Source organism: Barbus barbus (genome assembly GCF_936440315.1).
Source record: "Barbus barbus genome assembly, chromosome: 37".
In the NCBI taxonomy this organism is placed as follows: domain Eukaryota; kingdom Metazoa; phylum Chordata; class Actinopteri; order Cypriniformes; family Cyprinidae; genus Barbus; species Barbus barbus.
In genome coordinates, this window is record NC_136715.1 from 10,788,116 (window position 1) to 10,800,459 (window position 12,344).

Below are 12,344 nucleotides of genomic sequence, written 5' to 3' on the forward strand. Positions count from 1 at the left end.
AAATCACTAAACGATAACATGGGTCGCATTTGTTCCGTTTAGATGTTTATCCGCTTTGCATGCTGTTAGCTGTTAAAGGAAATAATTGGTGATTCAGAACATTACAAAAAAATGTAATACTTTATTTTAAAAACTGGTGGTTAATATTGAATTAGTCTCAGCCTCAGACGTCACGCCCACGGAACGTTGGCTAAACGTCTGATGCATATGGCACACTTATCTGGAAACACTTCAGGAGTTTTGAAGTCATCATCGGATTGGTTGAATTATAGAGGATTTCCGGGAGACTTGTGTGTCGGGTTCTTTAACATTCCGCCTGGAAACAAAAATGCTGTGGCGCCAAACCCCCTCACGAAAGAAGATTTGTTTACAACTGACGACAAGCGCTTGTCAGGATCAACTAAAAATTTAATTTTCAAAAGTATGTGAAAATTTAAAAGTTTGCGGCATAGAATCTTTAAAATATGTCCGAGAGTTTTACACACCGGTCTGTTATTGTGGCAACATTTCCATGCCCCTAAACATGACGCGGAACAAAACGAAACGTGATTGGTTGCTTTTAAAGGAAGCCGTTTTGCCGTCAGTCTGAAGGTCTGGCTACGCGAGACTAATATTGAATATGTGTTCCCTTTAAAGAGTTACCAATTTTCTTATTAATTAGGTATTGTTTTCCAACAGACATATCTGAAAAATATAGGATGTAAAAACATCTTTAAAGAAAGAAACAATTATTTGAGCAGCAAAATTCTAACACTTTCTGAGAATATATACATTTATTTGTCTTACCCTGTTGGCAAATAGTGTTTTCTCTTTTTAAGCATAAAATCTCATTAATTGTTATGTTTGTGCTTAAAATTATAGTTTGTTGGGGTATAAGTATAGTACAGTATAAGGTATAATATTGTCTTTAGTCTTAATAACTGCCGTTTTGTTTCTTGTATAAATTTATCTTGTTTAAAAGATGCTTTCCAGTAAAATGCTATAAACAAGACGCTAAAATCGATTTTGCTGTGAAAAATCTATGCTTGACAAGAACTAGCCCCAGAAATAAAGTATAAGATTTATTATGCTAACATTTAGCTTCTTTTTGCTAACGCTAAACTCCTCTTACTTGTGTTTGTGATCTGTTTGGTATTCTCACCAGAAGGCATAAGAGCATCTGATTAAAAAACAAATCAGCTGTTTGTTGATGTATTGCATTGCAGCTTTCAGGGATTTTGCTGCTTTCGTTTGTTCTTGTCAGACTAGCTAGCAAAACAGGTGTGAGCACAGAGCTAGCCAGGAGCGCTTTACTGTCAACGGCGCCAAATTTATACTTGCTTCAATAGTCCATCAGCTCCACAAGCCTAGTGAAGCAGGGAGATTGTCTCAGTGTAACTATCACCGTCTGCCAAGAGCTAAAAAAAATCTTCCCCAGCAGATAAACACAGAACAGTTTGGTGATGATCCGCCCAATCTTTGTGACAGGTCTGACTCAGAGATGTGTCTAGCCAACGGCATTCAGGTGGAAAGAAATTAGACCTGATATGCTATCATCACTGAATCTACTTTACGCTATTTTGTTTGTGTCATGAATTTAAAAGAATGTTACAGTAGTTGTGTTTTATTCCTCCTGGAAATTTCAGGTTTAGCTATGTTCTAGCCGGTTAAAAGGGACTGTGAGCTTGTGTAAACTGATCATTGCCTGGTCTATACTGATGATTAGCAGATTTAGACTTGTTATTCGCAGATCAAAACTGGTAATTTGCAAGCTGGTAGACCATTTAGATGGGCAGCAATCCCAGTCTAAACTCATCAGTGTCCAGTTAGACCAGCTAATGACCAACCTGGACATGTTCAGACCAGCTTAAAACCATGCTTCAAAATATAGCTACCATCTAAAATTGAATTTTACTTTTAAAAAAATGCCCTCTCTTGTTGGGTTTTGGATGGGAAAAAAATGCTAAGATGGAGTTACCTGAGTAGGGGAGGGAGTTGGTTGGTGCATGGGCGGTTGGTCTGGCAGATCTGTGTGTTTATTCCACCCATATTTTACATATTTGAAGTACACCTTTAAATAATAGAAGAATGGTCACCATAAACAGGCTTGACGGGGACATAAATCCAGTTTGGATCTTAATGTTTCCACAAAAGATTTCAAAGGATTTTAAAGCCAATAGAAATGTATTTGGAAGAACATCTCCCTTATCCTTAGCTGCTCCAAGGCCTTGGGTTTCACATGTAGATAAGAAAAATGTTAACACAGATAACTAAATACTACCCTGCAGTTCAAACAGTCACAAAAAACAGACTCAATATCCCTTATTTAGACTCTAGTTAACCACCAACATATGAGGTCACATTGGTGTCTCCTTCCTTTCTTGAAATTTGAAATTTTGTATTTAAGTACAGAGCCTTTATGCTCTCCAAGAGCTTGTCTTACCATTATGTCTTGATTTTTAACCGGTCAAGAGCCATTGGGGATATATATATTTTTTTATCTAGATCTGACCTGATTCCACCAGCAAGTGCAAACCCATTTCACTGCTGTGTGAATGTGGAAGTCCAGTGACACACATGCAAGCCACACTCTCCAATGAGCCATTATCAAAGGTCACCCAGACAAGCCACATGATTTTGTGAAGTTAGATGGATTGTGCCAGCCAGTCACTTATCACACCCAGAACATGGGTAGATTGGTTTGATCAGCAGGGGAAAGATATCCTCTCCCATGTCTGGAAAATGGATCTACAATGAAAAGGGATTTAGCTTTGGCACAGGCACTGATATTTCTGGGTTTCGTAACACCTGTCCTCTTGTGTAGAATCAAACGGTCTTATAGTGAGCTTTCACAAGTATTAAAAGGCAAGGACTTGCTCAAATAGACATTAAATTATGTATTGTGTTAGTGGGCTTTCAGGCATAGTTGCAGAAAATGCTACAACATGGACCACTGTAAAGGAGCAAATAAGAATTCTTGATATTCTTTTGCCTCTTGTGGATGACCTTTTTAATGTGATGTTTTTTTTTTTCATTACCCCCCTAACAACCAGCAAACCCCTTACATTCCTCTTCCTGGAAGTCTATTACAAGAAATGCTTAAATTGTCTATATAATATAGTATTGCATTTCATTGACGTCTTGGTGAAAGATTTATTTCTCTTATTTTCTGTCCTGTCTTCCAAATGGAAAGGTATTGAGTATTGATTGTTTTTTTTTGTTGTTGTTTTGTTTGTTTTGTTTTTTTAAAGGAAGCAGTTTTTTTTTTTTAAATACAGATTGTTATATTTATTATTATTGTTCATAATATATTGTTGTTTATTAATGATATAAGATACATTTGAAGCTGATCATTATTTAAAAGGATGCATTTTTGATATATAAGTTCTATACTGAGTAAATAAATATAAAATAAAGCTTTAAAATCAATTGTGATTTTACACCTCAACATTATGATTTATTAAAAATAGATATTCATTTTGAGAAATTAACTTTTGAAAGAAGAAATAGGTCAAGTGAGGTGAGCATTAGATAACAGCAAATGGATAAATCATGCACAATTTGAATTCCAATTAAAAAATAAATCAAATATAGGTCAGTAACTGATTTAATACGGAAATATTTTACATCCATTTCTTCTTCGGACTGATTTTTTTTGTACACATGTACACATCCTTGTGTACTAAACACACACACACTACTTCCAGAATGAGGTGTTTCCTGAGCCTCTGTTCACCTGGACGCGGGTTGGCGGCAGACTGCTGGACGGCAGTGCTGAGAGAGATGGGAAGGAACTGGTGTTGGAGCGAGTGCCTGCAGAACTCAATGGCTCCATGTACCGCTGCACGGCCCAGAATCCACTGGGGTCCACTGACACACACATACGCCTCATTGTTTTCGGTGAGTAGCTCCAAAAGTAACTCCTATTTCTATCCTAAATGCAATAATTAAAGGTCTTTGTTCATGGAATTTTATTTCTCATTGTATTATTGTAGTGAAGTGACATTCAGCCAAGTATGGTGACCCATACTCGGAATTCGTGCTCTGCATTTAACCCATCCAACGTGCACACACACAGCAGTGAAACACACACACACCGTGAACATACACCCGGAGCAGTGGGCAGCGATTTTATGCTGCAGCGCCCGGGGAGCAGTTGGGGGTTCGGTGCCTTACTCAAGGGCACCTCAGTCGTGGTATTGAGGTGGAGAGAGCGCTGGACATTCACTCCCCCCACCTACAATTCCTGCCGGCCGGAGACTCAAACCCGCAACCTTTGGATTACAAGTCCGACTCTCTAACCATTAGGCCACGACTTCACTTGTATTCTATTGGATTTATTTTTTTGTCTTTTGAGGACAATGTCCTTTAAATTAAGTCAATATTTCGTCAAGTCATTCATTGATTTTAGTCAAATTTACTCACATTTTTGTCCAAAAAAATAACATTTTATTTTATGAGAAAATGCTAAATAAAACCAAATATTGCATATAAGGACATTAATTTATTTAAACCAAACTGACAAAAGAAATCGCCTCAGGTTACGTATGTAACCCTGGTTCCTCGAAGGAATGAGACGCTGCATCCGGTAAGACGCTTTGGGGAACGTCTCCAGCATGAGCGGCTCTGAATATCGTGTGTAATCAGTCCAAATGATGGGCGAGACGTCACGGGCGGGGTGACGTAATGACCAGCTGGTATAAAAGTATGTGCGACGCAGCCGGCATCAGCTTCAAGGAATGAAGCAAAACGCTCGCTGGGATGCAGGAGGTGTGGCACCGTGATGCAGTGTCTCGTTCCTTCAAGGAACCAGGGTTACATACGTAACCTGAGGCATTCCTCTTCAGGAACTCGAGCTGCGTCCGGTAAGATGCTTTGGGGAACGAGATGCATCGTTGAGGGAGCTCTGGATTGGAGTATGGTCTCAACAACCTCGGTTGAGAGACCGGAAGCCATGAGCTGCGCCCCCTCAGAGGCCACACCCACAGCTTCCATAACTCTGGGTGGGGGTGAAAGATCCCTGCCTGTGAGAGAAGATCCCTCCTGACGGGAATCTCCCATGGAGAGCCATCGAGGAGAGAAATCAGGTCCGAGAACCATACTCGGCCCGCCCAGAACAGTGCTACCAGAAGTAGACTGACCGTGTCCCAGCGCACAAAGCCGATGGCCATGTCTGTACCATAGCATCCAGCCCCAATGGAGATGGATGAACTAGAGAGTACCAGAGGGGACATTGCGCTGTCTCCTGAGTAGCAAAGTAGCGAAGAGGTCCACCTGAGCCTGGCCAAACACTCTCCAGATTTCCTTCACCACATCTGGGTGAAGCATCCATTCCCTGGGCCTCGGCCCCTGTCTCGACAGGATGTCTGCCCCCATATTGAGATGCCCAGGGATATATGCCACTCTCAATGTCAGTTGTCTCCCTTAGGCCCACACAAGGGTCTGGCATGCCAGCCTGTACAGGGGGCGCGAGCGTAGACCTCCTTGGTGGTTGATATAAGCAACTCTGTAGCCGCAACGGAGCTAACGCAGCATCCACACACTTCGTGAAAGTGCGGGGTGAGAGTGCTAGGCCAAACGGAAGAACCCGATACTGGTAAGTGTCGCCCCCGAAAGCAAACCTCAGGAACTTCCTGTGCATGGGAAGGATGGAAACATGGAAGTATGCATCCTTTAGATCAATTGTGACAAACCAGTCCTCGTACCTGATCTGAGACATGACCTGTTTGAGTGTCAGCATCTTGAACTTCAGTCGCATGACTGAGCGGTTCAGCTGACGCAGATCTAAAATCGGACGCAACTCCCATCCTTCTTTGGAACTATGAAGTACCGGCTGTAGAACCCGGACTCTCTTTCGTGGAAAGGGACCACCTCGATGGCCTCCTTGCTCAAGAGAGTGTCTACTACTTGTCCCATTACCAGAGCCTGCTCGGGGCCCACCAGGGTGGGAATAACCCCGTTGAATCGAGGCGGTGGAGAACTGAACTGGATTCTGTAGCCTCTCTCTACAGTCTGCCGGACTCATCGTGACACATTTGGCAGTAGTTTCCATGCTGCCAAATGGTCTACTAAGGGAACCAGTCTCTCGAGACTGGCCTCTGGTGTAATCAGAGATAAAAAAAAAGATAAAAAAGACCTAATGTGGAGCTTATAAAGTGGCAGGACAGACAACACTAAATAAGTCTCACAAAACAGAAAGTATGGACAACATACACAGAACGCTTTTGCTGAATGACAAAAAGCTGATGCCGGCTGCATCGCATGTGCTTTTATACCAGCTGGTCATTACGTCACCCCGACTGTGACGTCTCGCCCATCATTTGAACTGATTACACACAATATTCAGAGCCGCTTACGCTGGAGATGTTTCCCAAAGCGTCTTATCAGACACAGCTTGAGTTCCTGAAGAGGAAAGACGATTAACACATGATGATGGTCAAATCTGCAGTATTTTTGGAATTTTTGGGTCACAGATGTCTTTCCTTAAGGGATACTGTCTTTTTTTAGCACAAATATGACATCATCAACATCTTGTTAAAATAAAAATTGCCTTTTTGTGTGCTTGTATGACAGATTCACAGATCCCTGTGGTTTTGTTGGGCCATTCTTTGCTGCTGAAACAGATGCTGTGCCCACTAAGTCTTGGCTTTGTTTTCATTGATGTTAGAAAGAGATTGCTTGCCGATGCTGTTGTGTTTGTGTGTGTGTGTTTTGCTGCCCCTGGACTAATTTCCCCCCTAAGCTTTCAAGGCTGTCAGGGTTTATGAGAGATCCGCCTATAGCGTGAGCACAGATCTAATCAAATATGTGCTTTGGAAGATGAAGGACAGTCGGTGCTCCTCTGGATAATCCGAATGACAGCCAAGGCTGAGGACAACAAGCTTGAATACGCTTTAACAACAGGCGTGAACATACAATTGCACCCATGATCAATTGAATCAGTTGTTTATTGTAGATTCAACCACATGCAAAAGCAATTGCTTCTCACTCCTCAAAATAATGCATGAGCATGTACAACACACATATGACTTTTGCTAATGGATAGGGCACACTGAATTAAAAATGATCATTATTTACCCACCCTCATGTCATTCTAAATTCAAAAATTTGAATGCATTGCATTTGACTTGATCTTCCATTTTGCGAATGACACATGTAACAAAGGCAGTATCTCTTTGACTGAGTATTTGTTAAAATATTTTTCACACAAAATTGAATTAAATGTTACAAATAACTATATTTTTTTTCTGAGAACATAATTTGCCATTACACATTGAATTAAATAATCCATTACCATACAAATACTGTACAAAGAATGGGGACTGAAGCTTTCAAACTTCAAAAATAATGCAAAAGTATCTTAAATATATCATTACATCAATCCATAAAGTTGTCCATCCACTATATTTAAACTTATCTGAAAGCTTCCCCTTGAGTGCACTGTCAAGCATTGCAGCCAGATAATTAAATCAGCGAGTTTAAACTGGTTTTGTGAACTAAATCAACCAATTCAATGGAAATGAAATTATTTAAATGTGCAGGCAGATGTCAAGATTTTCAGAGAATAGCAACTTAATTGATCAGTGTTTATGTTTGAGTTGTGTGGACCATGATGCCTTTATGGTGCAGTTGAATTATATCCTTCCTGAATTTTCAAAGCTTCAGTCCTAATTCACTGTAATTGTAAAAAGAAAAAAAGAAAACACTGCTTAGAAATAACATGAGGGTGAGTGAGTAAATAATCACATAATGTGTCCATCATTTAATGAAAAGCGGTTCTTTAGGGAGAACATCACCTCAGGAATAGTTCACGTGGAGGAGCATTAATGTCTATTTAAAAGCCTAGTGTGGCCTGGCCATCATCCACCTCATTCAAAACATCCTTGTGTTTTTGAGTCTGAACGCTGATGGCACAGAGGGGAGAATGGTGATTAAGAGCCTTTGAACTGGGCTACTATTGACCCGTTTCAATAGCCATTCATTAGAGCCCTTCAGTATTAAAGAACAAAGATGAGCATTAGGAGAAAGGAAGCTTGTAGCATCGGGCCTTGTTAATAGATTTTTGTTGTCGTGGAGGCGGTTGAGGATTCTTAGAAAAGATTTTGATATTTTTTGGAGTTTGCTCATCTGTGAGTTCACAAGTCCACAACACTTTGGTGGATTTTATATTGATGCCTGCCAAGAATAGAAGTGAACTGATAACTCTTCGGCGATGTTCTAGTCTTGCCTGTAAGAAACTTGTGGTTTTCATCCTTCATTAGAGCACAAACCTATGATGGTTATCTCTTGTATTATCTATTAATATATTCTTCTCTCTCTCTCTCCACCTCTTAATCTTCAACTCTCCCTCCTCTTCTCTGTTCTGCAGAAAACCCAAGTATGATGAAAAACACACAGAATCCGAACAGTAAGTATTTGAACACCCCAATGATTAGATTCCTTGGCTGTGTGAGCTTTTTGCTGCCTCTTGTTTGAGAAGACAAGGGAGCAGTTCCACAGTGTTTTCTTCCTACAAGTGGTATAATTGCACAACTGAAGTTATTAAAAATAATGCAGCAAGGTCAGAATACTATCCCAACATGCAATGCACTCAACTTGATGTAACATGGTGAGAATGGCACATGAACCAAAAGCAATATCGCATTGATAAAATATTTGCCTAAACATCTTCTTTTTTTTTTTTTTTGCACAAAATTGAATTAGATTGTCCAAATAAATGTATTTATTTCTGAGATAATCACTTGTTGAATTAAATAAGCAAAAAGCAAGCAATAAGTACAACATTCAACATAGGTCATGTGACAACAAAACATGTTTTGGAGGCATTGCAAGAGAATGAGTTTTTTTTAAAAGTCAGTAGCAAAAAATCTTCCATTTTGAGGGTAAGAAATGAAGCAGTCACTTTTGCCAAAAGTTAAGACCTATTTATGCTAAATTGGATGCTTAAATCACCAAATTAATTTTTGAGATGAAAAATGGACACCATTGATTGGATTACACATTCTATATACTGTAAAAGCAGTATAATGTGTGGAACTGTTCTCTTGGAATTGCTGATGTTTCAAAAGCAGTGTGTGCTTCCTACACATTATAGAATTGTGAAATTGCTTAATTGTGGTTTGATAAATTGCAGCTATACAGCAAACAAAAGTATAGGCTTTGCTCTGTAATCATACTGAGGACAGGAGAATACCATTGATCCAAGAACCAGCTATTCTATTGATTGAAGGGACGCTGTAGTACACTGCTCTTTAGATAATACTGTAGTAGTTCAGTTTTATTTAGTTTGCCCTTTCCTCTGGTCTTTTTAATTCTTTCCCTCCCTGAGACTTTTCTAACGCTGCATACTGTGTTTTTATTGTCTCTGGTCTCCTTCTGTCCTCTCCTCCTCTCAAGAGGCCATGTGTCTTCCGTAGGCTTGTGCTTTCATCATTTAGAATCTAGAAGTGAGCCATCACTTACCAATGCACCAGCGCATCCACAGCAAATATAATTCAGTGATGGATTACAGTTGTTTTATACATTCAGTGCTGGCTCATTTACAGTTTCTTAGAGTCTCATATGTAAAGATGAAGAACTGTCAGGCAGAAGGGCGGAAGGAGGCCTCTGCTTTTTATTTCTTGTTTTTCTCTTATTCTTTTTTCACTCTCTCTCTCTCTTTCGCCTCACCCAAATCCCCTCACCGCACCTCTTTCCTGTGCACCGCCGCATCTATGAATGTAAATTTGAATATGCAAATGCGGCAGGCCAGGTGTGTGAGAGCAAGGACAGAATCAGGTCAACGTGAGCGCCGATCTTGAGTCGAGCCTCAGATGCCCCTCGTATGCAAGTCAAATGGCTTGTAGAACAAGGCCTCGGGAGGTCACTATGTCTGACATGTGTCTGAATCTCAAACACCCACTCGACTCACAAAATAACACCCTAAAGACTCTAGTGCTCACAAATGGCCTGAAGTCTGGAATTCTCCTGCTGAATCCTTGCCCAGAATGGCAAACTACTATAGTACTTTACATACATAGTTTATAGTTTGCACGGTATGTTAATTTCTGTATAGAATGCCTAATGCATTTGCTGAAATATGCAGTGTGCATTCCGAGAACAATGCATGAAATACTGTAATCCACACTATTGCATCTCCTTCAGTACTATGTGATTGAACTAAAGTAAAAATATTTTTACACACACACAAATACTTTTAATTAAAAATATGTAATTTTAAATTAATATGTTATGTTAAAATTAGTGCTGTCAAATTATTAATCGCGATTAATCGCATCCAAAATAAAAGTTTTTGTTTACATATATGTGTGTACTGTCTATATTTATTCTGTATATATAAATACACACACATACAGTATATATTTTGAAAATATTTACATGTATATATTTATTACAGATTTAATATATAAACATAACATATTTTTCTTAAATATATACATGTATGTGTGTGTAGGCCTATTTATATATACATAATAAATATACACAGTATACACACATATATTATGTAAACAAAAACTTTTATTTTGGATGTGATTAATCATTTGATAGCACTAGTTAAAATATGAATTCTAATAATATGAAATAATTTAAGAATTACATATGCAACAAGTCATGAGGTCATGTGACAACTATGTAATGCACTATTTTAAATATATTTACTCTTCATTTTGGAGGCAGCATACAGTGTATATACTGTGCTGCGGTTCCATTCTGAATATAATGGGTATGATTATGGGTATGAAGTGGTACTTATTTTGTATTAATTATAGCACTAGTTTTGTCAATGAATATAAGAGAGATGGTAATAAAATTACTTCAGCACTGAAATATTGCTCATAATACTTACAACAGCTATCATCATTTAGTGCTTATTGAACATTGTGTAGTATGCATGAATGTTAAAAGTGATCCTGCACCACTGCACAGCTCGTTCAAACCTTTTAGAGTGCATTAGATGATTTGGTAAAGTATAGCAAAGAAGCTCGCTCTTAAAGATTTCTTGCCCGCTGTACTACAGCAAAGACGACTCTCCCATGCAGAAGTTCTGCTTGCTCTTTTATGATTAAATGAATACATTTTCTTACACAAATCTATTGTGTTTTTTGGAATATATGGCAAATCATATGGACTGTTTTTTATTTAGCTTCTACAGTGCTTTATTTTGTTATTTGTGAAGCTTAATAGTCCATGATCAACTAGAGCCGCATAAAGACTTTTCAAAACTCTTTTTCTTTGTTTCATTAAAAACATCAGCACAGAGTTTTAGAATGCCATGGGTGTGAGTAAATAATGACAGAACTTCATTTCATTTTTGGGTGAACTTTCCCTTCAAGACAGTGCTATAAGCAAAACTGGATTAAGACAAAGTTGTGAAAAGCATATTCCTGCCAAATACTAATTACTATTTCCTCTTTCAGATGGAGCTCCTGGTTTGCACAAGCTTGGACTGATATGCCTGCCACTTATTCTCACAGTGACTGTTGAACTGACGTGAATATCCTCAATTCATGCACACACAAACACTCCTCCTCTCCTCTCCACACACACACACACACACACACACACACAGACAGGAGTATTCCCCAGACCGTGAATGAACCTACCTTGCTTTCATCTTTGGGAGAACCTGAACCCCCAACAGGGGGCGCACCACCCTTTTTTGTGAACACCCAAAAAAAGATCCAGATGGAGATGATAATATCGCTGATTAAAAAAAGAAAAGAAAAGAGAGAGAGATATAAAAATAACATGCTGAATATGAGAACAAGCACCTCCTTATTGTCTGCCCCACCACACAGTTACTTTTTTTTTTTTTTTTTGCATTAAACTTGCCTGTCAATCAACAGAGACCTGTCATTCGGAAAAGCAAAAAGGCGCTTGGTGTTTGCGATGAACAAAAATGTCATACACTGGAGCATGGAGAAAAGACATTAAGGAATTGTGGGTCGCTGACAAAGCTGACTGTCACTTCAACTCTACCTAGCCATCCTCGAGTTGCCTCCATTTGAATTACTGCACACTGGCACAAACCGGACTCAAACGCCCCCTTTTTAAGGACCATGTTTTACGCCATTTGTGTTTTTTGATCACAGTATTTTTCCGTTTGGTTTTCTTGAATGGCTCTCAGCTGGAATGTAACAAAAAAAGAGACAAAACTAACGTCCTGTGACATTTTATTGCAAAGAAATGGAAGATCCTCTTTTTAAGTGTATTTTGTGTACATCCCTGTAAATAATGAAAAGTATATTACAGAGCAGAAAAAAAAAAAAAATTAATAGAGGTTTGGGGGAAGATGCAAGGGGATATAGCAGATAATGGCTTTATTGCGTGCGTCTGGTCATCCCCAAATGAAATCCAACCCAGGC

The 12,344-nt window shown here is 39.1% G+C and overlaps 1 protein-coding gene across 1 annotated transcript in view; it reads left to right on the plus strand.

Annotated features, from left to right (window-relative positions):
- igsf21a (immunoglobin superfamily, member 21a) overlaps window positions 1-11,688 on the plus strand; it is a 240,935-nt gene extending 229,247 nt beyond the window's left edge. The window contains exons 8-10 of the mRNA XM_079396363.1: window positions 3,687-3,879; window positions 8,348-8,386; window positions 11,397-11,688. Of these exons, the coding sequence (XP_079252489.1) occupies window positions 3,687-3,879; window positions 8,348-8,386; window positions 11,397-11,473 (309 nt within the window). The 3' untranslated portion in view covers window positions 11,474-11,688. The remainder of the gene's footprint in view (window positions 1-3,686; window positions 3,880-8,347; window positions 8,387-11,396) is intronic.
- The last annotated feature ends 656 nt before the right edge of the window (window positions 11,689-12,344 follow it).